The sequence below is a fragment of the Neovison vison genome, chromosome X (genome assembly GCF_020171115.1).
Source record: "Neovison vison isolate M4711 chromosome X, ASM_NN_V1, whole genome shotgun sequence".
Classification (NCBI taxonomy): domain Eukaryota; kingdom Metazoa; phylum Chordata; class Mammalia; order Carnivora; family Mustelidae; genus Neogale; species Neogale vison.
Window position 1 is genome coordinate 130,846,445 of NC_058105.1, and position 27,403 is coordinate 130,873,847.

A 27,403-nucleotide genomic window follows, 5' to 3' on the forward strand; every position below is an offset into this window, starting at 1 on the left:
GTGAGGGTCGGAGGAGACGTTGTCCCCCGACGTGAGCGTGCGGCCCTCCTGCGCGACATTTTCCGGGGAGGCGGGAGGGGGGGGGCGCGGGGAGAGGCCGAAGCCACGCCGGTCACGACAGGTCCTCCACGATGAGGACGTCCTCGGGCTCCTGGGAGTTCGGCGGCCGGTGACCCTTGTCCCAGGACACCTGGGAGACAGAAGACGGACGGCGCTGAGGGCACCCACGCGCGAGACCCTCGTTGTGCCGCCCGGAAAGCGCGCGTGCGGAGCGGCATGATTCCCCGTGGCCGAAGGGTGGACACCTTCTCCCTCCAGTGCATGTGGGGGAAGGTCACTAAGCCACGAACGCAGCAGAGCTCTGACACCTGCTGCCCCGTGCACGGACCCTGGAAGCGCGATGCTCTGGGTGAGAACAGACAGGCCAGAACCCGTATCATGGGACCCTCCAGATCCAAATTGTCCAGGACAGGCAAATCCACAGGCAGAACGTGGACGCATTCTTGCTGGGACTGGGGAGGGGACCCATCACGGGGACGGGGTCTCCTCTGGGAGGTGCAAAGGCTCAGGGGACCAACAGAGGGGGCGTCAGAGTCCCCCTTGGAGAACACGGCTCCTTCCAGCCTGGACGGTGCTGGCCGTTGAATGACAGCTTCAGGACTCAGGGAGGCCCCCCCAATATAAGAGGGGGTGACCCCAGCCAGCCTGAGCCTGAAAATCATGTTTCTAGCCCAGACCTTATGGAGGGGGGGGGTCCCTTTGTGCCGACTATGAAATAGGAATCCTGACAGCCACCTGCCGGCTGCTCTGGGCTCTCAGATGAGCACCATTTCCTGGACCATGTGTTACAGGACGGGGTCCTGCAAGGGGTCCGAGGACCACCTGTGCCAGGCACAGTGTGGGCTGTGGTCGGGACCCCGAGAAGTCGGGCTGGTCCCCTAACTCAACAAGGCCTTCCCACTGGAACGTTGAGACCCACGGCAAATCCCCCTGCAAAAGCCACAACCTCACCCCAATATTTTCCATGAACCCTCAACCCCGCCGGGAGGGCACCCAGGCCTCATGGAAGCCCCAGGGGGAGCCCCAGGGGGTGGGCTTCCCAAGGAAACAGCCTCCAGCCCGAACTAGAGTCCCTGTGCTCATCGTGGGGCAGCATGTGGGGCTGATGCACCAGGAGGGTCAGAAGGGGCAGCGGTTCCAACCTGGGGAGGGTCCCTCACCCGAGAGCCAGCGGCAACCCCAGGGAACCACGGTCAGGGGTTGAGTACTGGCCCCCCAGATCCCACGTCCATCCAGAACCCCGAGAGATAGCTCTGTGTGGAAATAAGATCTGTACCCATGTAATAGGTTCGGGGTCTCCTGATGAGGCTGTCTGACCCGGGAGAGGGATACCAGCTCTCCCCGTGCCTGAGCACCGGCCTGGCATTTCCGGCAGGGAAAAAGGGTCACCCCACTTCCCCTGCTCCAGGGGCGGCTACTGTCTTAAGCCCCAAGTTGTGGCTTTTGTGGTTGAGGTTCCCTTCCCAAGAGGATGGACTTTGTGCTGAAGGCAGCTGGACCCCCATGCCTTTCGCCTCCCTCGGAATTGCACGCCAGCGTTGGGGAGCGCAGGAGACCCCTGCCCAACCACGCCGCACCCCTCGGAGCAGCCCCGGCCTCCGGACTGGGAACCGGGAACGGCCGCACCTACCTCTGGGGAGAATAGGGTCCCGGTGAGTTCCTTCTTCACCTGCGGGATGCGGGGGAACAGACTGTACCTGCCGAGGAGGGGGATACCGTGAAGGACCCAGCGAGCTGGGCGAGCTGGGCGCGCACCCTGGAGCCCCGGCCCCCTAACCCCTCCTACAGAAACCCTGCGCGCACTGCAGCAGCCAGACCCGCTTTGCACCGTCCGGATCGACCTCGCCGCTGTGGCCATGTGGTCCCACAGGGACAGACGTGGCTGGCGCAGCAGGAGACGCCCCACCAGCTCCCGAAGGACAGTGACTCCGCCTTTCTCGCCAGCCCTCGGCAACCTGCAATCCGAGCCTGGACTCTGCATTCGCCCTCCCCTGGCCGTCCCTCGCGCTCTGGGGTCGTGCACCCGGGTGGGAAGGGCGGGGGGACGGGCGGTCCTGGGTCCAGGGCTGGGGGCTCACCATTTGCAGAAGCACATGAGGACCAGCACGGGCACTGCCGTGGCCGCCACCAGCACCCCGATCAGGGCACTGGGGAAGTCCTCCTCCGGGAGGCCTGGTGGGGGACAGAGACAGAGGGTCAGGAGGGCGCATGCGGGAGTGGGTGGTCAGCTTTGCGCGCACGCGCGCCCCCCACCCTCGACCTCGTTACCAGAGGATTAAGGATCGGGGTTGCTGGGGGAGGCAGGGCTATAGCGGAGAAAGACAGGGCTTCTAGAGGAGGCGGAAGGCCGTGGGGGGGGGGTATGGGCCCTCCCTCAGGTCCTGTGCCCACGCCGTCCCCCACCCCAGCGGTCCCCGCCCGTCTCCTCCACGCCCTACTCCTGAGAGACCGTCCACCATAGACATTTGCGCAAGGACACAACTAGTACCACGCAACGCATTCCTTCTGGTGGATGTTGACTTTCAACATGGTGCTACGTAGCCAAAGGAATGAATGCCTAACTGTGAAACTCCAGGATGGGACAGGCGTGTGTCCTCTATTGCCCTGGAGGCTCTCCTTGGGGAACCCTGATATGACCTGGGTGGTCTGTGCAGCTTCTGGAGAGCCGTGAACCTGTTCTCTGGAAAGAAGGAACCCCACACTTGCGTCCGGGGTCCTCTGGGAGAGGGCATCCAGCTGGAGCATACTCTGAGCTCCTGCCCTGTCGCTCCCTAGAACGGATGTGTGGGACTCCTCGAAGGATGTCCCCACGGACCCCTGTATAATGGGGTTTCCGCCACCCATGCAAGGAAGTACGCTGAGAGGCCGGGTGAGGGACACCCCCGCACACTCCTGCCAGGCCCCCACGGCGCCGCCAGAGCTCCATTTCCGTTTCCTGCCGCCAGCGCTACCGCAAGATGAGAGCAGTCACGGTGCAAACCACAAGCTCAGGGATACCCCTCGCTGACCCCATAAAGGAGAGCGAGTGATAGGGCGCCCAGGGGGACGGGTAGAGCTCCCCCGGACCCTGGCTGACCCTTCTGGGGAAGGGGACACTGCTGGGTTGGGGCATGGCCGGCATCTGGGGCTTTCCAGAACCTGACCGGGGCTAAGGGAACAGTAGTTCACGGGGGCTGGTGTCCTGTGGTTCATTCTTGGGGTCGCCCTCCTAGGGTGACCCCAGGAACACGGGAGGGGGCGCACAGCAGCAGGTCACACTAAAGATGGTGTGTTTCGGCAGAGAGCTAGTAGGGTCTGCCCGGAGCCCCCTCCGCTGGGAGGGGCGCCTGTGCGCTCAAAGCATCCCTGAAAAGATGCGTGCGCCCTGTCCCCAAAACCTGGCAACGGGATCTTATGGGAACAGGACCATCTCAGGAGTGGCGAAGTGAAGGGTCCCAGATGAGCCCGCCCTGGACGCACGGCAGGTGTCCGGGTAAGACCCGGAAGAGGAGCCGTGCAGGGGGACCCCATCCAATATCCGTCCGCGGCGCACGGGGCGTCGGGCGCTCACCGAGACGCAGCGTCGGGCTCCACTCGCTCCAGAGCTCGTTGTGCAGATAGCGTACCCTCAGCCGGAGCGTGCTGTCCGGCCTGACGGCAGAACGTGGCACCACGTACACATTCGAATCTTGCCCCCTCTGGAAAACCTTGAAGAGAAGAGGGCACCGTTTGGGACCAGCGTTGGTGACGCGGGAGGGTCCCCTGGAGGCTGAGCGTTGGGGTCCGTGCCTGAGGCTCAGGACATCCGCACATCTCTCTAGCCTCAAGCAGGGACCCTAAGGGGCTCTCCCGTGGGAAGGTGGACTCCACGCCTGTGACGCACGACTCCCCGAGCTGCGCCCACCGCTGGCGCAGAGTCCCCGCGCCCTCAGGGCCTGACCTGCGGTCACTACAAGTCTACACACTGACAGCCGAGGGTGGGTGCGTGGACAGGGCCCCCACCTGGCCTCGCGGTTTCTGGGGGCACAGCTGGACTCTGAATGCGACAGCGCTGGCCGGGCTCCAGGGGTCTGCCATCCCCTCCTGCCCTTCCCTGGGGCCAAAATGAGGCCAGTTCTGAGATTCGGCTCGCGTGTCCCTCTGCATGACGACCACCTCTGCGTCCACCGCACAGAGCATGTGCCGCTCTGGAGAGAGCAGCAGAGTAAGACTGACCGGAACACTAGGCGGTCAGCGGGGAGAAGGAGGCCCAGCCTGCAGGCCCACGGGGGCAGGGATGCGTCTCCTCACCCGCCATGACCCCCGGCAAATCCCTGCCTGTGTCGTCCAGCCCCGTCCTGGGGCTGGAGTGGAGTGGAAGGCACAGAGTCCTCGCCTGCTGCTTGCTCCAGGGGCCCTGGTGTTTCTTTGTAGCGTCGATTAGAAGATGGACAGTGACCCAAGTTTGCACACCCCGGAAACCCCAGGACATGTTCTTCACTGTTCCTGTTGCCTGGAAGAACCCAGTTTCTTCTCACGCGTCCATGATGAAGTCTCTTGCCTTCATCAGCTGTGCGGCTCCTTTTGGACCCTGAGCATCCCATGCTCCTCGCCCCCTCAGCCACAACAGCCCTGGGGCAGGCACTGGACGGGCCCCAGCATGGACTCAGGGAGCTTCCAGGCCAGCCCATGCAGACAAAAGCTGAGGGCAACAGCAGGGATTTCCCCAGTCCCCAAGGAGAGCCCCCGAGGCAGCGAGAAGCCGTACGCGTGGCTTGTCCAATGTCCGTGGGACACCAGGTCTCCTAAGTCATCCGAGTCACCGATGGGGCCCACACAGGACACTTGTCTCCCCAAGGCCGGCCTCCAGGGACACCTCGGACTGCACCCATCCCTCTTTGCCCTTGTCCTGGCCGCTGCCAGTGTGGTCCACGGGCAGCATCCCGGCACCACGTGGGAGCAGGTGATGCCTGCAGGAACCCAGGTGAAGGATGAGACAGATTCTGAGAGGTGGGGGGGTTCCTGCTGCCCTTGAGAGGGTACACGGGGATGCTCGTCTCTGTGTGAGTGCCCTGGGGCGACAGGGACCAACGACCACATCCGCCACAGCTCAAAACCACAGACAACTCTCCTCCCCCAGCTCTGGAGTCCAGAAGCCCCATGGAGATCTAGGCAGGGCAGGGCCATTGAGATGCAAGCAGGGCAGGGCTGTGCTCCCTCCTGAGGCTCCAGGGGGAGGCTCCTTCCTGTCACTTCCAGCTTCTGGGGCTCCAGGCGTCCCTGGGCTGGTGGCCGCGTCCCGCCCATCTCTGCCTCCGTCTTCCCGTGGCTTCTCCCCTGCATCTGTGTCTCCTCTTCTGTCTCTTACAAGGACACTTGTCTTGGATTGAGGGCCACCCTCATCTAAGATCCTTCCCTTTTCTTTGCAAAGACGCTGGTTCTAAACCAGACCCTGTTCTGAGCATTGGGGCAGACACGAGTTTTTGCAGGGTGGTGTTCAATGCACGACGAACTTGCAACGGAAAAGGCTCGAGGCGTCGCGTCTGGAAGAAGACCGTTGCTCTGTCCACGGGGCAGACGATGACCCGTGACTTGAGCTGAGTCAGAGGCTTTCCAGAAAACACAGCTTCTCAGGCTCAGCCTGATGGCCACGAAGAGGCTAATGGGGACCCCACCGCCGAGGTGCTCTGTGAACACTGATGCTTGATGGGTCTTTGGACCCAAGCAAAGGAGGCATCGAGAAAGAAGAGATACTTACGGGGTTTGTCTTGGAAGCGCTGTCCTGTAACAAAAGGAAGGACGGTTAGCCTCTGGGGTTTCAGCATTATATGCAAATGTGGGAACCCACCTGGACCCCCAGAACTGGTATGAAGAACCCTTCTCCGAGCTTCCCTTATCTGCCAAAGAGCAGACAACCGGGAAGAGGCATGCCATCAGTTCCCACTTTGGGGAGACATCCCTTCCAGGATGGACGGGGAAGGTGTCCTAAATTCCATCTCCCGGGGACTTTCACGCCCAGAAGAAGACAAACAAGACCACTGGTACCTGCCTCAACAAGCATCATCACTATTGTTCTTATCCCTTATTTCTTCTAGAAACCCGTTTGTCCCTCTTCTGGAAGTTTTTTTTTTCTTTCCCTCTCCCTATCCCCTGGTTAGGTAGGTAGTAAGCTCCTTACTTGAGCTATTCAAGAGCCACATCTTTTGTGAGCTCTTATATGCATAGGAATGCCTTTGCCCCCCTCCTTTATTTAATTTACTGCCCTCAGGTTCAGGACGTAAGAGGGTGGAGGAACAGGTTTTCCTCCTCAACACAAAGTTTCCTTATTGTGAATTTGTCTCTGGCTGGTGACTTTGCTCCAGGGTATTAACAGGGAAGGAGAAGGCAACATCTACAGTAGCTTTTTTTCTGCATCACTGGATGTTCAAATGTCTATTAAGGACTGACCCTCCCAGAGACCCCCTGCCTCATCCAGCACTGACTGAGTGCACCTGCCAGGCTCTGGGCAGAAAGCCAGAGGGGAGCTCGCTGCCCACCTGGGGCTTCACACGCACGGGACGCTCAGGCCTGCACAGCTGTGTGAGGTCACCTGTGTTACCACCTGCCTGAGATCTCCTGCCTGGAACCAGTGGGAGGTCAGCTGGGCATAGTTCCCTGTGTCAGGTCATCTGTGAGAGGTCACTTACGGGAGGTCCCTTATGGGACGTCACTCACAGGAGCCCCGGGGAGGAAGATGTGGGCAGGCAGGACCAGAAGCCACAGACTCCTGGCCGGTTTCCTGCAGGATTCCGACTCTAACCCAAGACCCACACCCAACCTCGCAAGGGTTGCAAGGACAGAAGGGACACGACCTCATTTCCGGTCTGAAAGAAGCCCACCACGGAGTGGCTCACATCTGGGCAGGGCCTGGGGGTCACCTGCAGAGCCCTCAAGCCCGCAGAAACTGTGATGTGAAGGACCACGCGTGTGTGGGACGGGGCCAGCGACATTTATTGCGCACCTACTGTGTGCCCAGAACACCCAGCTCTGCCATTGCCATACACATAATGACAGCATCCTCGTGTTCACGGAACCTGCCTCTGTGAGGTATGTGCAAAGGTCTGAGGTCTGAGGTCTGAGGTGCTTGGGACTGAATCCCGGAGTCGCCTTTTGCCCCGGCTCTAGCTTGGGGTGCATGTTGAGGCCCCAGGGCACGGGGAAACAGAGATGCTGAGTGTCCTCTGGGAAGTCCCCGATTTCCAGGATTCGGGGACACGTCCAGGTCTCAGGCTGCAGAAGCTCCCTTGGCACAGGTGTGCTGAGGGGTCCGGGAGAAGGTGGGCAAGTTGAAGATTCAGGGGAGCTCTCAATGCACCTGTCGTGAGACACCCATTCGCAACCCATTTTCACCTTTTGTTTCCAAAAAGGCCGAGAAAGGGGCTGCGTCCTGTTAGGGTCTCAACTCTGATATTCTAGAAAAGGCAGCTAATGGGAACGGTGATGGGCGGAGTGTGCACGTGTGGACAGGGGAGGTGTGGGGGATGCCCCTTGACCTCCCCCTCAATTCTGTTACAAAGCTATAGTGACTCAAAAAAATAAGCTATTTCAGGGCGCCCAGGCTAGCTCAGGCAGAGGACCGTGCAACCCTTGGTCTTGGGATCCCGACTTCAAGTCCCACATTTTGCATAGAGATTAGTTTCAAAAAAATAAAAATAAAGAAGCGGATTTCATGGAGGGAAAAAAAAAGGAATGAACCACCGGTGTAGGGTACAGGGCACAGGAGGTCCAAGAGAACAACTGTCAGGAGCAGAGTCTCTGCTCTGTGAGCCGGGATTGAGCTCTGCACGAGCAGACGGGACCGAGCCCGGTTTGTAGTTCCCGCGCCGAGGTCGGGGGCTCTGACCGGTCTTTGGATGTCCAGCTCATAATACAAGACTTGAGTCGAAAGCTCGTATCGCATCTCGGGGTTCTCCCACCGGATCATGTGATGCGATGTGTTGTGGGCGATCGTGATGTTCGTTGGGGGGTCGTACTTTTCTACGGAAAATAAAACAGAAACAACAACAAAAATCCTCGCAAACACCCAGGGGTCGGTTGTGGAGAGGGGGCTCCGGCGGATTGCACCTCTGTAGGAAATTGTCCTATATTTCTTTTTCTGCAGGGGAAAAAAAAAAAAAAACACAAACAGAAGGTGAACTGGGCTTGGAAAGGGAGGGCTCAAGCCAGCTGACGGTGCATGAAGGGGCGGTGGCCCTCCACGCTGCCGGCCACCCCTCCTGGTTGAGTACCTACCCTCCGTGTCCCTGCTGCAGATTGCCGGGACCCCAGGTAAGGACGCCAGCAGACAAGCATGTCCTGCTTCTCTGTGCCTCATCTCTGGGACACCCTACAACTCTGGGGACCTCAGTCACCCAGGATCTGCGTGCACACACCCAAGCAGGTTGACCGTTTGTCATCTTAAAAGCATCCAAGCTCTCGGCTGCGTCAAACATGCCAACCAACCCACCAGACGGTTTGTGTAGAACCAGACGCCGTACGGACATGGCTTCAGGACCCCCTTCCTTCGCCACAAGACACAGATGATGCTCCAGGTTATTTGCAGAAATCCGCAGAGTGGGCGAAAATTAAAATACAAATGGGGGTCACCCCACGGGCATACACCTGTATGATGCCGAGCACGGCCAAGCTCTGTGTTCTGGTTTCTGCTCCCGGATTGCAAACCAGCGCCTGTTCTGTGGCCTGTGGAGTGCGGTGTCGTTCCCGCTTTTGTGCTTTGGGTTGGCGATGTCACTGTTTGAAACGGCCCCCAAGCGTGCATTTGGGGTGTTGTCTGATTTGCACAAAGGAGAATGGAACGTCATCTCCAAAACAGGACACTTTGGCACAAGGGTTATGTGGAACCGCAGGCAACCGAGAGTCATGGATACAGAAAAAAGACTTTCTGGAGCTTTCCTTATTGCACTAAAACCAAAAACTTCTGAGAAAGTAAGATTACCCCAGATCCTGTCTCTGGGGAAGTTTTCTGTCCATGAAAGTCAGCACCAAATCGTATCTGCACCAAAAAACTTTACTAATACAACCCTCTCTCCCATTACTTTCTGTATATATTTACCACTTCTAAAAGCACAAATCCATTTTTGTTTAAATCCGCAGTTAATTGAGTTTTATTAAAATGGTCTATAAGTAAAATATTTAAAATATATATTTCTAAGTCTCTGAATCTAACCACTTCCTTTATTTTCTGTGAAGCCCTCCCCCATGCATGTCAAACTTAAGAATTAAAATTAAAATTAAGTAAACTTAAAACTTAAAATTAAAATAAAAAAAACCTTAAAATTATCAAACTTAAATTAATATTTGTGAGCTTTTCTCCCATTAATAGAGCGTCTGTCAGTTTAATTTGCAAGCCCTGTCCACAGAACCTAAGAGGGTAGAGGAAAACTTTTTTCTTCTTTTGCATCCCTACACACAAGAAGGTCACGATGTGACTGTTGGAGAAAATACACACAGGAGATAAGCATTGCTCGGTCTTGAGGTATAGGGCTGTGGGCATCGGGTGCACCATCAATTCATCAGCAATGTACATTATGTAGGATGTCTTTAAACAGAAACACAGCTATCACACGACGGACCCTGTATTTCCACCCTGGCAGCCGTAATAAGTTGAGTTTTGCAAATTCAGGATTTGCAAGGAATTTACATAAATTAGCAAAAATGGGTATGTGGCATGAACACATGCCTTTCCTGCAACCCACCGCAAGGGGACAGTCAGGGCCACCGTGCCCGTCTGTCTCTCCCTGTTTCCCCGATGTCGAGTGCCAACCTTGGACCTTGCTCAGGCTGGTCCTGAACCCAGGGCCGCGTCCCACACGGCGGGGGTGCGAGCCCAGATGCGGGAAGCCCGCTCTCCTGGTTCAGGGGCATGTAGGGGAGAACACAGGTCACGGGAGCCTCTTACCGATGTTACGGGCTTTAAACGGAACAAAGTCCAAAAACGGGATTGCGGACTCACGGCTGGTCCCATTCAGTAGGAAGAAGTAATTATCCATACCCTGGGGTTCACCGAGTTCATCGAAATGGCAGCCCACGCGGGTCCCCGTGGGGCCTGTGACGTAATGCACGCACTCCGCCTCGTCCTCGTGCCTGTCATTTGCAAAAGGGATGCGGGAAAAGCCTGATATTATCAGCAAGGAGATCTCCCCAACCCAGAAAAGCCTCCAAAAAACCGCAAACCAAAACAAACAAACAAAAAAAACCCTCAAACTGATACAAATTCGTCCCCAAATAAGCACAAAACCAGAACGGGATATGCGTCCTAGGGAATCGGCCAAGACGTAGCACAGACAGGGACGGATCCTGCCCTTCGCAGGGCGAAGCCATCGCAACCATCCGTGCCCGATAAACATCACGAAATTGTGGCTTTCGTCCTGTCTTTAGGACGGGACGGGGGCTTGCAACTCAGAGCTAGGCGGCCGCAAAGGCGCTGCGTCTCCTTTCCCGGGGTTCTGTGATTTTGTGACATTTCCGGGAGGAGCCCCTTGGGGTGCCCCGGCTCTCTGGGCCTCTCCCGCTATGATCCCCGCATTGGTGCCCGGTGGTGCAGGGACGGCGTCCAGCTTACAGGGAGGCCCACCAGAAGAGGCGGTAGCAGACGTCGGCGGGGGCTCGGGGGCCGGGCGCCCAGCTGCAGTTCATGAGACGGACGTTGTAGATGAAGCAGGAGAAGTTCACGGCGCCGGAACCTTCCCTGCCTGGGAAGACACCCAGCGACGCTCTCGGAGGCGGCACTGCCACCAGCAGCCCCGGGGGGGTGACGTGAGCGGGTAGGAGCCGGACACCCACCCGCTCAGGAGACCTCACCTGGGTTCGCAAAAAGCAAGACTTCCTGGAATTTGGCCCCGTCACAGGTGACCCTCACGGTCAGGTTGGCTCCCCTATGCAGCACGTCGTTACGGAAGATGCAGAAGTACGTGCTGTCCTCGCTGACCTGGAACGGGAACCATCGAGGACCCACACGTCACACACGCACTCTGGGCTCCCCCGGACCCGACTCAGCCCCGGGAGGGGTCCACGGCCGGGCGGCCCCATCCCGGATCGAGTACCCCTCGGACCCCTTTCCCAAGCCTGTTGCACGCTAGGTCTCGTGCCTGACCTACCGAGCCCGGTTTCGGCCAAGAATCCCGCTCAAATGATTATTGAGAATCCTTCCCCCACCTCTGGTCCTCTGATGCTGGGAACAGGTCACCCCAAAGAGGCCACTTGGGCGCAACAATTTTGAGCTGAAAGCAAGGTGCACACACACACACACACACACACACGAAAACTTGCTGCCCTCCTCTGTGCCTAAAACCCGGGCACACGTTTCCTTTTCAGAAGGCGTCCCCACCCCGCGGGTGTGACCCGGAAGGGCAGAGTGAATCTCACTGGCAGAGACGATTGCAGACACCCAACAACCTGGAAATAGATCCCAATCTGCAGGACAAACTTTGCCAAACCCTTCCACTGGTTCCCCCAAATGATCACCTGCCCCAAGACCTGCGGAAACCCACCGCTTGCCGATAATAACCAGCCCACGGGTCCTGCTAAGTGAGATGCCCGGGAAACCGCTCGCCCTGCAGTAATGCAATGAGCTCACAGCTGGCCCAGAATGGCCAGGGTCTGAGTCACACCAACAGTGTCCCTGATTCTGTCTTTGCGTCCAGTGCTGCGTAAGGATTATTCTGACCCAGAAGCAACCGAGAACCAGCAGATACAGAAAGAAACCTTCCTGGAGCTTCCCTGATCGGACTAACGGCAGAAACCTGTAGAAACACACATGACACGGATCCCCGCTCTCTCTCTGGGGGAAGTTTTAGGACCATGAAGAAGGCAGAAAATCAGCACCAAGACGGACCCGTACAAACCAGCCTACTGACATGAACCTTGTCTTCCAAGAGTGTCCTTCAAATATCTATCTTCCCCCACAATTTGCTGCCCTTAGCAGCCTCCAACGCTCCTCCTGCCGCTTGTCACATCTGCACGATGTATCTGCTCTTCGTGAAAAACCATATACAAACTCTCAGGTCTAACTGCTCCTTTGAGGGCATTTTCGCGCCACCTAAAATTTTTAACAGCACACAGAATGTGCGTGCCTTTTCTCAGTTCGGCTTTCTTCTGTCATTTTAATTTGCAGAGCCTCGTGGACCGAACTTAAGAGGGTGGACAAAAGTGGTGTTGCGCGCCTGCACCACGATACAGTTTTCCCAGTCCTCTGCGTGACTCTGAGGCTCTGCCAAAGGTCAGAGCTGGTGGCCGGCACCCTGGCTGGAGCCTCCTTTGTCCTCATTTGGGGGGGGGTGTCTTGGTTGATGTGATCAATTGTGAACGCATTTTATTAATGCTCCTGTAGTAATACGGCTGTTTTGTCTTCGTGGGGGAGGCTTTCCGGGTTTGGGGGTTGGATTTTGTGTTTGATTAAGATTCCCCAAGAAGTGTTACTGGGGATGCAGGGGGAGGTGAGTGGCCACAGTACCCTGCGGGTCGGGGAGGGATGGTGGGGGGAGGTCAGTGGCATGAATATCCCTGAGAATCCAGTCAGGCCTTCCCTCCAGCACAGCTTCTGGAAGGGGATTCAGGAAGCATCCAGGATTCTGGAAGCAAGGCCAGGTGACAATGGGGGAGGGGGTTCTGGAGACACTCGGGTGACCTGGCACTTACCAGGCCCCCCAGGCCCGGGACAGGGAGGGGGTTGCCCTTGTGTAAAGAAAATCAATGAGGACCCAAATCGTGAAATGATTCTGCCATAGGAAATAACAGGATGATTTATTATTTTTTTTCCTAGATATGACAATAGGACACGCGCCATTTCTGTCTACAGAAACCCTTTATCGCGGAGAGGTTTTCCTGCACGAAACAAACAAACAGAAACGGTTGCTCGGGAACCCTAAAACACACACGTATTTTGAAAAAGGATGATCAGCAATGACCTAGGGCTGGGGAGGGGGGAAGGGTTCCCCCCAAGCTCCTCGTAAGGGGAACAGCCTAGGAATTATACAGAGAACAAAGAGCCCCTTTAAAACATCCAGGCAGGAAAATCTCAGATTTACATAAAAATCGGGTGATTGACGGCCTTAAAAGGCCAACCAGGAGGCCACCTGCAGGGGACCCATTCTGAGGTTTTTTGGGGGGAAAATGGTTGAAAAGAAGTTTTAATACATCGGGACCGGTTTGTGAGCAAGATAGGAGAAAAGCACCTTCTTCAATCATCAAGGGCTCACAAATATATATATATATAATATATATATATATATTTCCCCTAGTTCCAAAAAGGATAAAATACACCTCCTGCCTCTTTATTAGCTTCCATTAGAAAACAGGCAACAGCACGGGTCTCCTGGACACGTGTGTGAGTCTCTTTCACAGCTGAAGGGGATGCAGCTGGGTTCTGGGGTTCTGGGTCCCAGCGGGGTCTGTCAGGGGCCCGGAAGCCTCTGCATGTGAAGTGTCCCATAAGGGGCTCCTGCCTCCTGTCTCTGCAGGAAATTTGCTCCAACATACAATTTCCCACTTGTTGAAAAGATGGGACTTTTAATACAAGGAAAATCATAGCAATAATAAAAAAAATAGAAATAAAAGATGGGACTTGGATGCTTCCTTTGCATCAGGACAGAGAACAGGTGCGTCACAGGTTGTGTCTGGCAGAAAAGGCAGAAAAGGCAGAAAAGGTGAGGTCCCTCCTGTCTCTGCCATGACCGAGCAGGATGCCCGGGAGCCCCTTGCATCCCAGTTTCCTGCTGATTTCAACCATAGACAGCGTTTTTGCTCCTCAACCCGTGTTGGCCTTCTAGCCGGGCAGGAGATTTTGTCTGACTCATTTACATATTCATACACATATTTCTGTTTTGCTCTGCACTTTAGCTTTTGACCATTTTTTAAATTTTAATTTCTTATCGCAGAGAAGTAGGCATAACCACGAAATGGACCGTGTCCTTCCCTCTTAGGCGTGCACGTCAGCGGCGTGGGGCACCTTTGCTATGTGGTGGAAACCTTACGTCTAGTTCCAGAATATCATCACCCCCCCCCCCGGTGCCCCCTGACTAGGCCTCATTCACCCCCTTTCCCCAGCTCCTGGCAAACACTAACGTACTTTCTTTTACCAGGATTTGTCTATTTGTGCAGCTTCACAGAGCTGGGCTGATGGAGCCTTTTGGGTCTGCATTCCCAGACACAGTTGCAAGGTTCATATACATTGTAGCAAGGTCTGCACACATTCTAGCAAGGTTTGTGCACATTGTAGCAAGGTTTGTATACATCGTAGCAAGGGTCGTATACATTGTAGCAAGGTTTGTATACATTGTAGCAAGGGTCGTATACATTGTAGCAAGGTTTGTATACATTGTAGCAAGGATCCAGCTGCTTCCCTTTCACAACTGCGTGGGAGTATGTATTTTTAATCCTTTTCCCCTTACCGTGGCATCACCGCTGAACACTCCTATGGGGCCAAAATGAGGAACTGGAAAAAACGGGCAAAGCAGCGTCCGCCGGGGCTGTGATGGCAAGCAGCCCCACACGGCGTCCCGTGCTAAATTCGGAGCCTAAGCATGGTGACCCATGAGGTCACGAGATTTAAAAAGAACTTGAAAGGAAAAACAGAGCACGTGGAAAAAAAGAAAAAAAAATTGAGTACAGCAGCATCCTGTTTGTGAAATCCCGGATTCCGTGGGTGCAGGGTAGCCCGGCCAACAAGGAATCGTGGGCATTTACTGCCCACGGGGCCGGTCGGGTGGGGTCTGACCAGGAAGGTCCTTATATACACCCCGATTTCCTCAACTTCAAAACGTAGGAACACAGACTCAGAGCATCCCTGACATCTGTTTATCTGTGCCCGATCTCGTGCTAAAAGCCAGAGGCAGAGCCCCGGGGGTTCCTGGGAGGTCTTCACGCTGCAGAGAGACCCTCATCCTGACCCGGAGCTGGGTTTCCCTCAGTGGGGTCTGCTAAGGAGGGAATAAAACCCACAGTCCAGAGATGCCTTCAAGGGTTGACTGAACCCACATCTAACCTGTCTTCCCTGCAAGCATCTCTGGGCAGCCTCACAGAAATCCCAGTGACCAAGTCTGCAGTCATGTTTTCTGAGTCTGCAAAATAATAAAACCCCAAAATCCAGTCAACTAGCTCCCAACTAAGAAGGAGGAAGAGGAGGAGGCAGAGGAGGAGGAGGAGAAGAAAATAGGACCCCTATTAAAAAAAAAAAATAATGAATTATGTTTTCCCAAAGGACGTCTTGAGACAATTGTGAATTAGAAGCACCACGCAGGCGTTTAAATCAAAAGTGACCCCAGGAGGCAGCCCTCAAGGGCCCTGGTTCCAGCACCTTCACTTTCCAACCAGCAGGAAGGAGTTGGCCCGCCCCTCAGTTAATCTAAGACATTAGAACCCCTGTCTGCAAAAGAGCTAGCATATTTTTTTCCCTTTCTGCAGAAAACCCTCAAAACAAATCTGCTCAGAGCAGGCGGAAGGAAATGAACCAAAGATTAGTAACACGGAAAACACACACAGGCAAAAAACGGACGGCCTTGAAGAACATGTAGAGGGACTCGGTTTTATGTTGCTGGCAGAGCTGGGATCTAAGACTATCTGGAGGATATTTTATTTTATTTTTTTAAAGATTTTATTTATGTATTTGAGAGAGAGAGCGTGTGAATGGACGCAAGCAGGGGGAGAGGCAGAGGGAGATGCAGATTCCCCACTGAGCAGAGAGCCCGATGCCGGACTCGATCCCAGGATCCTGAGACCATGACCTGAGTCAAAGGCACTTGCTTAACTAAGTGAGCCCCCCAGGTGTCCCTCACAGGATATTTGAAAAAAAGAAAGAAAGAAAGAAAGAAAGAAAGAAAGAAAGAAAGAGCCAGTTTCATTTAAAAATAAAAATTAAAAAAAAAAAAAACAAGGCAGCAGTCTGGCTCAGTCAGTGGACTGTGCAACTCTTGGATCGTGGGGTCGTGAGTTCAAGCCCCACACTGGGTGCAGACTTACTTAAAAATAAAACACTTTTTTTTTTTAAAGAAATGTAAAGCTATATATAAAAAAAAATAACCCCCAACATGTCATGGCCATGCACTAAACTCAGCATTAGTTTTTTTTTTTAAATCCCATCAAGATTGTGCTCGATCTGTTTTCATGAGGTCCATACAGGAGGGGAACCAAAGGGATAATCTCGGCAGAGGTCCAAACACCCATTTTCAAGAAGTTCCCAAATCTGTGCTAGACAAAAACAACACTGAGCACAGCAGGCACTTAAATGAATCTCTTCAAGAGGACAAAGATGGTTTTTGCTTTGGGGTTTTGTGGTTGTTGATGTCCCTTCTTTTTCACCAGCAGGCCGTGTTGTAATTCATACGGAAACACTAAACGTAGGAACGTTTTCTTGAATTTGCGAGGAAAAATGAGATGAAACAGAAAGCCAAGACCATTACAGAGGGGAGGGGCACGCTCGCATTGTTCCTAAATCACAGGACGACATTCAGAAAACCAGATGCTTCCGCCAAACATATTGAATTTGTAAAAAAAATACAATAATAATATTAATAATAATTATAAAACAAAACAAATAACCCTGGACAGGAAAGCCATTAAATTAATGCCTTCCGTGCACCAACAGCCAACACTTAAAATCGGGAAAAAAAACAAAAAATCAGGCAAGTCACAGAAAGCAATACAATGCTTAGAAATGACCCACTCATAAAGGAAGGTCCGCGACCCATTTCCATCTGCTGCACTATGTTAAAATTTAATTTTATTACTTTTTAAAAGCACAGGTACATGACGATGCCCACAGCTGGGTCTCTGCGACCCCCTATGGGGAAACTCTTTCTCCATCCTACTGCTCCCACCCGGGGGGCCATAAATCCCTGCTCCTAAGGGGTGACCGTAGCAGACTGTATCACCTCCCAATAAACCACCTCGGTACAAGGATGCTTTTGAGCTGAAGGCAAGTGCAAAGACCAGATAGAAGACACCCCCGGTGCAGGTCACTGGCCTGAAAGCAGGACATACCTGGGAAGGTGTCCTTTGCTCCCCAGGACTTGCATCTCCGGAGACAATGCAATACCTCCCTCAGCCTGCAGATGGCGCCAGAGGAACCCATATAAAAAATCCTAAAGGGGAACCTGGTGGACAGTGGGCTGACCTTGGGTCTCCCTCTCAGCTCAGGTCCTGATCTCAGGGTCAGGAGAAACAGCCCTGTGCTGGGCCCCACAGTCAGCATGGAATCTGCTTGGGATTCTCTCCCCCTCTCTCTGGGCCTCCCTGCCCCCAAAATAAATCCATAAATCTTTTTTTTTTTTTTTTTTTTTTTAATTTCTGCTAGAAACAGCCGTAATGGTACAGGGGTCTTACTCCCCACAGTCAGGGGTACAGGAGCACAGCCCACCTGCTCATTCTGGGTTTTGGCTTTTCCCCGGGGAAGCCTGGATTCCCTTTTCATTCTAGAATCGGTTTATGGGGGGATGCCAGCGGGTGTCTCAAGGTACTGTGGTCCCATGGAGGGATGGAAGTGCCCCAGGGGCAGGGTTCGGGGCAGAGGACATGGATTCCTTGCAGCCTCCTGTCTGGGGCACATCCCCACCCGTTGTGGGGACCCTCACTCTATCCCCAGGAATCCCCAAATTATTATAAAGATCATTTTAAGCTGAATATGTTTGGATTCAAGAGATGCAGAAAGCAACATTTTTGAGGAGAGGTTTTGTTTTGTTTTGTCTGACTAAAAGCAGAAAGTTCTGGAAAATGAGGCTACCATAAATTCCCTCTTTGGAGTAAATTTAACTTCCAGGAAGGACATCGAGGGTAAACCTACCATGAATGCCCTCTTTGGGCAAAGCTTTAGGGCCACTAAAAAGTCAGAAAAACTTCTCAAACTTACATGAACAAGCATGATTCCAAACTTTATCTCTTGTTTTTTTTTTTTTTTTTTTCTTTTTCTGGAAAACTCCTTCTTCTAACCGTAAAGAGTTTTATTGTCTTCTTCCTTTTTCATACTGATTAAATGGTACATAAATCCTTTACTTTAGCTATCTATTGAGCTGTTTTTTATTAGCTCCATATGCATGGGAATATATTTTTCTCCCTCCTCTTTATCTATCTCTCAACATGTTAATTCACAAGCCTCTGGGGACAGAACCTAAGAGGGTGGATGACGAGGTTTTCCCTTCCTGACATCCTTAGAATGAAACTAAGGGAGTGTGTGAACTAGGTGATGAATGAATAAACATCACCCCAAAACACAAACTGAATCCAGAGGAGCTGTTTTAACATGAAGGGGATGGAGCCCATTTAATGGGCAAATTCACATCTTTCCCCCTCCTCCCTCACTACAGGGAGAAATCAAATGAAGGCATACACCAAAAAAACCAGCTATTATTTTGTCCCTCATATGTGAGACGTAGTGTGTAAGTTTTATTCCCACCATATAGAAGCAGAGTGAAGGAGGTCATCCTATATATGGGATTTGCCCCAGTCCCAAATAGAACACTTGGGCATACGGATCATTTTGAGCAGGGGGCACCTGACAAATAGACAGATACAAGGGGGCTTCTCTGCCTCCGTATCTACATAAAAGCAGAACACAAAAGACCTTTTCACAAAGGGTTTTCCTACCTTCTCCTGTGCCAGGAAGATGAGAGTGACCCTAATTACTGGAGAGGGACCACCAGCACAGAGAGGACACTGCACAGACAGACCTTACTAAAATAACCCGTACTGGCCATTAGTTCACCTACTGATTCCTTGTCACGTCCCCACAATTTAGTGGCCCCAGAAGCCAAAATCCCCATTCCTTCATCATGAAATCTCCTCGATTTTTCACTCCTTTAAAAAAATGGCAGGAAATCTTCCTAGTCCGACCACTTCTTGGGGTGTTTACGTTGCTTCTGTGACTCTTCATGTATGTAAAAAATTGAACTAAGAACAAATCTGTACGTCTTTTCCCCTGAAAAATCTGGCATTGGTCACTTTAATTTGCGTGTCCCTATCCCAGAATCTAAGAGGATGGAGGAAACGTTTTCCTTCCCTGACGAGAGCAATAAGAATGGAAATCAAGAGCAGGCAGGGGACTCAAGAGTCAGTTCACAAGAAAATTCTAGATTTACAAGGAGCAAAGCTGTAAGGCCTGAGCCATGAGCACTCACCTCTGGGGCTTGTGTGGTGGAGAAGCTGGGCATGGTGGGAGAGTTGGGAGGGGTAGATATCGTGCATTCCTGCTGACTCACATTCCTTATGTAATTCCAGGTTAACATTCTTTTCCGTGAATCTAGCTGCATGTTGGTAATAGGCGATCTATTGTCCCCTGCTGTAATTAGAAACAAACAAACCAACCACTTAGTAGGAATTAGAACCCCCTCCCCAGGGGTTCTAAACTAATGACCCTGTCATAGTTACAGGTCAGGGGAGATAATCTGCAAACACCAGGCATGGATTGTTACGTTTGTTTGTTTACTGAGGCCGAAAATCACGCCAAAATAAACCATTTCAAAGTGAACAATTCAGGGACATCTATGAGCCCGTGAAAAGACGCTCAGAACCATTAGGTATCAGGGGAAGGGATAACAAAACCCTAATGAGAAGTCGCTTCCTTCCCGTCAACTTAGCTTTCGTGATAATAATTTGAAAAACACAGAAAATAATGTGAAAAATACGAGGTAGTTGGCCTGGGTGGCTCATTGGTTAAGCGTCTGCCTTCACCTCAGGTCATGATCCCAGGGTCCAGGGATCGAGTCCCACATTGGGCTCTCTGTTCAACGGGGACTCTTCCTCTCCCTCTGCCTCTCCCCAATGGCCTGTGCGCTCGCTCTCTCTCTCTTGCTCCCTCTCTAAAATAAATAAATAAATTAATTAATATAATATATATTATATATAATATATAGTATATAATAAATAAATAAAATATGATAAATAAATAAAATAAATACAGTATAATAAATAAAATGTTTTTAAAAAATAAAGGAAAATACAAGCCAGCTATTGTCATAATTTGAAAAATAAAGAAAACGATTTGAGAAATACACAAGTTAAGTATAGTAATGATTAGGAAAATATACAAAATAGTTTGAAAAGTACAAGTTCACTCTGACAATAACGTGAAAAATAAAGAAAATAATTTGAAAAGTACGGGAAAGTTAGCTATAGCAACAATAATTTGAAAAACAAAAATGATTTGAAAAATACACAAAAGTTAACTGTAGTAATAATATTTTGAAAAACAGAGATGATGCAGAAAATAATTTGAACAATATAGACAAGTTAGCTATAGCAACAGTAATTTGAAAAATACACAAAATAATTTGAAAAGTACAAGTTAGCTAAGTAACAATGTGAAAAAGAAAATAGCTTGAAAAATACAGAAAATAATTTGAAAAATACAGACACGTTAGCTATAGCAATAATAATTTGAAAAATACAGACAACTTAGCTATAGTAGTAAAATCTGAAAAATACAGAAAATAACTTGAACAATACAGAAAATAACTTAAACAATATAGACAAGTTAGGTATAGCAATAATAATTTGAAAAAATACAGAAATGGGGTGCCTGGGTGACTCAGTGGGTTGAGCCTCTGCCTTCAGTTCAGGTCATGATCTCAGGGCCCTGGGATCAAGCCCCGCATTGGGCTCTCTGCTCAGGGGGGGATTCTGCTTCCTCCTCTCTCTCCGCCTGCCTCTCCGCCTACTTGTGATCTCTCTGTGTCAAATAAATAAATAAAATCTTAAAAAAAAGAAAAAAGAAAAAATACAGACAACGTAGCTACAGTAGCAATAATTTGAAAAGTACAGAAAATAATTTGAAAAATACAGACACGTTAGCTATAGGAATAATAATTTGAAAAATACAGAAACTCATTCTTAAAATATAAAGAAATAAACATTTAAAAATCTTAAATACAGAAAAAGGTTTAAATACAGGAAGAAAACTTTTAATACAGAAAAAAAAATTACAGAAACTATTTAAAGTCAAAGGGTAGGTTGTGGAGACATTAGGACCCTCTAAACCTTCTGGGAGGGAATGCAAAGTGGGGCCTTCCTGTGTCAATCTAATTGAGGAGCTTCTGTCCCATGCCTTCTGGGTGGGCTTTGACTCTTGGGGTGGGGCGGGGAGTGGGGGACCCTGATGCGTCACCTGGACCAGGAAGGAACCTGCCACAGGGGAGGACAAGTAGAAACTAACCATGAGGACTTTAATTCTCCCTGTTGGGGTGGGGGGGAAAGCACGAAGAACCAATTGGCAACATCAGAGCCAAGAATACAGAAAGGGGGGAATGCAGAGTCTCTCCAAAAAATGGTGGGAAAAGCAGTCTGACTGCTGGGAAAAGCCGTCAGTCACTTGCCAAAGAGTGAAACCACACCACTCACCAGATTCACCAAAAAAATTAACTCAAACTGGATTAAAGTCTTGAAAGTACAACCTGAAACCACAAAACTCCTAGGCAAGAAAAAAAAAATAAAAACGTAAAGCCAAGTTGGAAACTATCTTGACGGCCGTCTAAGCAATATGTTTTTTTGTTTTTTGGTTTTTGGTTTTTTTTTTTTACTTGACCCCAAAAGCAAAGGCCACAAAAGTACAAAGTAGAACATGGCCCTTCCCAGAGGGGCTTTGCAAGCATCAAAATTCCAGAATGTCTGGGCTCGGATCTGGAGCATCTGTGAAATGTGGTCGTCCGAGAGGTGGACGCCGGTCCTCAGCCTCCGCGGAGGAGAGATGCCCAACGTCCCCAGGACCCTAGCTCCCAACCAGGGGATGTTTTTCCTCCCTGTGTCTGAGCCATCTTTACTGGGCCACCTGCCTACGATTTCTACATTTTCTTGCACCTTTGGGGACAGGTTTTGTGGATTGGCAGATTTTTTTTTTTGTTTTTAAAACATATACTTTTAAAGATTTTTTCTTTCTTTCTTTTCTTTTCTTTTTACAATTTTATTTATTTGTCAGAGAGAAAGAAAGAGAGCACAAGTAGGGGGAGCAGCAGAGGCAGAGGCAGAGGGAGAAGCAGGCTCCCCGCTGAGCAAGGAGACCCATGTGGGACTCCATCCCAGGACCCTGGGATCATGACCTGAGCCCAAATCAAAAGTTGGACGCTTCACTGACCGAGCCACCCAGGCGTCCAAAATTTTTGCATTTTAATAAGCTTTTTTCCCCCAGGACAGGCAGAAGTTCTGACACCTGAGCTTGACTGACCTTTCATTCCCTGATTCTGCCAGAGGTTAAACAACCACTTATAGGTTGATTTGCAAAAGGACCTCTTCCCCTACCAGGGTGGAGGGTTGGGGGGGAGAAACCTCAGGTCTGGGGGAGAGATGTTTGTCCCCTGCTGGCATGGGGGTATGGTAGTTTCACCCCACCCAGACCCTGACGTTGGAGCCCCTGCCTGTACCTACCCAGCTGTGCTCGTCCGCAGCAGGCCAAGTTCAGGAGCACCAGAAAGCTCACAAGACCCAGCATGGTCGCCATGCACCAGCCCAAACACTGCACCTACACAGGAGGAGAACCCAGGTCAGAGGTCAGATTCCGAGCTGGAACCCTTCCTTATTGGCACCCCTTCATGCCCTCAGGGGAGTCAGCTGTAATGAGCCTTTCCAGAACATGCAGGAGCTCTTGGGGCGCATCCCGTGGCCTTATTTGGCCAGCAGTGCCCCATCCCAGTACTGTGTGGGGCCACCATCCTATTCCCACACCCCTGGTTCCCTGCAAAATCACGGCACCTCTGAAACTCTGCTGGAATTCCCCCCAGGGCATCAGTACGTTCAACATGCTTCCTTGATGACCACTTTCTGCAAGCTGGTAGTGAACCAACTTTCCCCACCAGGCGTGATTTTCCTCACCCCACTGTCACTGCCCATTGCTGGTCCAGCCCACATTCCTGCTGCTGAGATGCTTGTGTGCAGAACCATTCCAAACCCCTGAGCTACTGTCGGGATTATTTTAGGCTGCTTCTCTTGTGCAGGGTGGCTGAGGGCAGAAATGGTCTGCAGTAAAGAAGAAGGAATGTGTGGTGAGGATACTGGTCCCCAGCAGCCACTTTGGGGTATGAGGCAACTCTGTCTGGCCCTGAGCCAAGCCCCTGCGGCTACCATTTCCCTATACAACAAAGGTCCCAGCAGGCAGGAACATTCATGGCAGCATCGTTAGGGACTGACCATGGTTCACAGGGAGCTCACGTGCCTTGGAGTCCATGTGATGAGTACTGACTTAAAAAGCCATTTGGAAGTGGGCAGGGACCTGGGAGCTGGCTGTGTTGCAGAGGCCAAAAACAGTGATGGGATTTTCTGGTGGAAGGCCTTTCTTTGCTGAGCACAGAGCCCAGTGAAGGGCTCCATCTCATGACCCTGAGATCACAACCTGAGCTGAAATCAGGAGCAGGATGTTTCATCAACTGAGCTGCCCAAGTGCTCCAAGGATAAAGTGTCTTTGTAGAAAGAACCCATATGGGCCTGGAGGCCACCAGAGACTCAGAGTGCACAAACCCCTCAGGACATCAGAGTGTTTTAGCCTCTTTCCAACCTCCAGGGATGAGAGATGTTTATCTCCCTACCCGGGGGAAGCAGGTCTACTCCTTTCTGCTCTGTGTCTCATTAGTGAGTGAGAAGTCTTCCTACATAGGACAGACCTAGGACGGAGGCGAGGAAATGAGAGATTCAGAGAGTAGAGGTTGTAGCGGAGGAAAAATCGATTCCCTCTAACCTCTTAGATTCGGTTCACGACACCCGCAAATTAAGCAGATAAACAATTAACAGGAAAACCAGCCTTAACTACACTATATATGCATGGGGGCGCTCGAAGGAAAATGCAGCTCAGGGAGACAGTCAGATGATCACGGCTTATACACCATCTTCAATTCAACATTGGAAAGAGGGTTTCTGGGTTTCGAATGGGGAAGGGAAATTATGGGGAAAGGGAAAGCAGGAAATGAGTGATAAATACAGGCTCTTGTTCTTAAGAATCTCTCAGATGATAAGAAATCTCTGGGTGTAGTCATCTTCCTGGTATAGAAACGTTTATGCCGTTAGAAATTTTATTTACAAATGTAATTTTCCTTCATGACGGGGAACTTTATGTTCTCTGTCTTCTGGTAGTTAGGGCGACACACAGAGATTTTCCTGCTTCTGCTGGTTCTCCGTGGCCTGTTGTATCCGTAAGAGGTACATTGGAGGGCAGTGTGGCATGGTGCCCTTCAAGACTGACCTTAGCCCCTCGGCTTGGGGTGCAGGGCTCCATATACCAGAGCAGAGGGTGAGAGGTAGTTGCTCTGGACCAGCCCAGCAAAGACCAGCCCAACTGGAAGGCGTTCTCAATGCACCTGTTGTGGGTCAGCCCTGAGGCAGGGCCTGACCTGCCTGTGCCTGCTGGTGGCAGGTCTCAGGCACCTTCCGGCTCACAGCTTCTCACCTTCCCCTGTGGCCCTGCCACGCCACTGATATCCATCGGCCACTCTGGGATCATTGCTGAAATGTTCCCCACAAGGAAGGAAACACAGTGACATACGTGGGCCACAAAGGGAAGTCCGAGGTCTGTTCAGGACAGGAAGGACCGACGTGGCCGGGCCAGGGGAAGTGAACCCTTTGGGGAAGGGCCCATGCTGGGTCAGGAGCCGTGTGAACACAGACCACGGAAGGGCCTCACAGAACCTCAGGGTCGGCTGCCAGAGAAACTCAGAGGGGACAGAGCCAGGCCCCAGCGATAAAGTTCCAGAGGGACGTGTGAAGCCCATAGAGGAGAAAATGCTTTGAGGGAAAAGAGTCATCTTCAGGATCAGGAGCTGTGGTGCTGGCCTAAGGGGGCTTGTGAGCAGTGAGGTGGACGTGTCCCTTCTCCACAAAAGGGGAGTCCTGGGGGCTGAGTTGTGACCCCCTAAAATTCACATGTAGAAGCCCTTGCTCCCAGGACCTCAGGATGAGGCTGTACTTGGAGATGGAGTCTTTAAAGAGATTAAGGTAAAATGAGGCCATTGAATGGACCCTGGTCTCATAGGATGGGGGTCCTTATAGGAAGAGGAGATGAGGACACAGACATGCACACAGATGACCACGGAAGGACACAGGGAGGGCACGGGGTCAACGCACCAAGGAGAGGGGCCTTAGGAGGAACCAGCCCTCCTGGATCTCGGATTCTCAGCCTCCTGGACTGAGATCAATAAATATCTGTTGTTGAAATCGGCATATCTGGGCTATTTGTAAGGCCATCCTGGTCATCCGGCTGTCTCCATGAGCCGCATTTTTCTCTGTGAACCCCAGTGCCTATATATGAAGTTAAGGCAGGTTTTTCGGTTAATCCTTTATCTGCTTAATTTGCGGGTGTCGGGAACAGAATCTAAGAGGTTAGAGGGAAAAGATCCTACGGCAGAATCGCCAGGAAAACCGATGGTGCTGAGTGTTTAAGGCTGTCCCCACCATCCATGGTGTCTGCACTGTGAGTCTTAGGGCCAGAGGATAGGGGTCCGTGTGTGTCGTATTCAGGGCCCAAGAGTGGGGTCCAGACAGGCACGGATTCCTGATGACTCCGGAGGTGGGAGCTGGGGGCAGGTGTGAGTCTCTGTGGGTACCAACCCTCCTTGGAACAGGTCGGCCTGCGGACATGGAGTCCTGTCATCTTGGGACATCCAGCCGTGGGGACAGAATCAGAATCCAGGACCCAGGCACCTGCTGGGAATGAGCTGTCCCCTCCGCAAACTCCCGATGGGTCGTGAAACTGCTGCGTGTATTCTCTTCAAACCTCTTCTCGCAGGAGACCGACAGGAGCCACGGCGTACAGGCTGTGTCCCCGAGGCACAGTGGCGGAAAGAAAACGTGGGTGTTTCTGCCTTTCGCACGGGGCTCGGCGACCGACGGAGGGACGCGCCGTTGTGCAGGCCGGGGGATGGGAAGGCGCCCCCGCGGGAGCGATGAGGGGCTGAGCGCCAGGCCTGGGACTTCTGCATTTTTCAGAGTCTCCCTTTGCCCTTCTCATGGCGTCGACCCAAGGAGGTACCCGTTAAGCCTTCCGGACGCCCCGTTTCTTCTACACCTTTTATGAACAAACAGGATTCCTTCTTCCTCGGGTCTGCACGCCCACGACCGTCCTTGATAAGACGACTCTTCTCCCTGAACCTCGTGCAAACTGCGGGACTTGGGAGACGTGTCCCCGCTGGCTTCCATGACCTTTCGGAGGGGGGGATGCATGGGCAGGCGGGACCCTCTTTTCTCTCTGGCGCTCGTCAACGTGCCCCTCATTTGTCCCCTGGGCCTTCCTGCTCGCTTTCCTCCCTCCCATGGGATTCTTGAGGCGAGATCCTCAGCTCCCGTCTCAATGAAAAATATCTCGCCGTGTGTCCCTAGCACCGGGGCGTTTCCAAAATTAACCCCGGGGTCCTTATCACACTGAAAATACGAGAACGTAATTCAAAGGGGTTCGATGCGTTTAGTCCTGAACTGGGCACCGGTCTGCTTTCTTTCCGGCATTCCGGCGAGATCGCCCGACCCCCGGCAGGGGGTTACCAAGGGTACCCAGCTTCTTCCCGGAGACGCTGCTTTGCCTCAGGCTGCAGACCACCCCCCCCACCCCACAACTTTGCCTGCGTCTCAACGTTGCTCTTGGGTTCAGTGGTTTCTGCTTCCACGTGGAAAGACCTGAGCGATCAACATGCAAAGCCCGACCCTCGGTGACTTTGATCCTTAAAAACGCCCCAAAGAGGGACGTCCAGGCCTTGTGCGCACTGGCCGGATGCCGCGACCATTAGAGCACCCCGTCTGGGAAAGCCACGATCCCGCGGCGGCTTCTGGTTTCGGTGCCGTGGGGGTGCTCAGCCCACCGGCCCACCCCCCAGCCGTCCCAAGAGGGACACACGGAGCCGGCACCGTGTTTCCCTCCCATTCCCAGCCTGCCCTGCCGTAGCATCACACCAAAGCCACTGCCCCACAGACGCGAGAAGCCTCAGACTTACTCGTTCGCGAGTTTTCTGGAATGTTCTCCGCCCGTTTGGAAGGCGCTGACCTGCCCGGTTGATGGGCCGCCCGTGAGGCCGTGGTCCGCGGGGTGACGGAGACCGGCGGTGCCCGAGGGCCCGAGCACAAAGCCGGGTCAACAGGCTTCTGTGCAGACACCGGCCCGCGATTCACGCTCAGGTCGGCGTCTGCAGAAACGCCCTGTCTGCTCTCCGCGGGGTCCTCCTTCTCGGCGGGCGGCTGGGTCCCCGTTATCTCCCCGCCGGACAGGAAGCTTTCCAGACCAGGCAGCGTCGGTCTCAAGCTCAAAGCCGGGCCCCTGCTTTTATCAGCATCTCCGAGTTCCTCTTTTTTTTTCTGCAGCAGAATCCCTCTGGCCTGTTTCCCACCTGCTCCCTCTGGGGTGCATCGGGGTTTCGGGGCTGTGTGTCATGCTTCCTCCAACTCAGCTCTCCAAGTTGGGCAG

At 52.4% G+C, this 27,403-nt stretch overlaps 1 protein-coding gene across 1 annotated transcript; it reads right to left on the bottom strand.

The window, feature by feature from the left end:
* LOC122896429 (granulocyte-macrophage colony-stimulating factor receptor subunit alpha-like) lies at positions 1-27,155 on the bottom strand. The gene is made up of 12 exons (XM_044234623.1): positions 26,937-27,155; positions 22,399-22,492; positions 19,161-19,321; positions 10,858-10,984; positions 10,619-10,748; positions 9,956-10,140; positions 7,901-8,034; positions 5,777-5,800; positions 3,611-3,746; positions 2,139-2,232; positions 1,691-1,757; positions 1-190 (listed from the first exon to the last, which is right to left on the bottom strand). Exons 2-12 carry the CDS (start codon positions 22,469-22,471, stop codon positions 113-115), a joined length of 1,209 nt encoding a protein of 402 aa, XP_044090558.1. The 5' UTR covers positions 22,472-22,492; positions 26,937-27,155; the 3' UTR covers positions 1-112.
* Between the last annotated feature and the right edge of the window lie 248 nt (positions 27,156-27,403).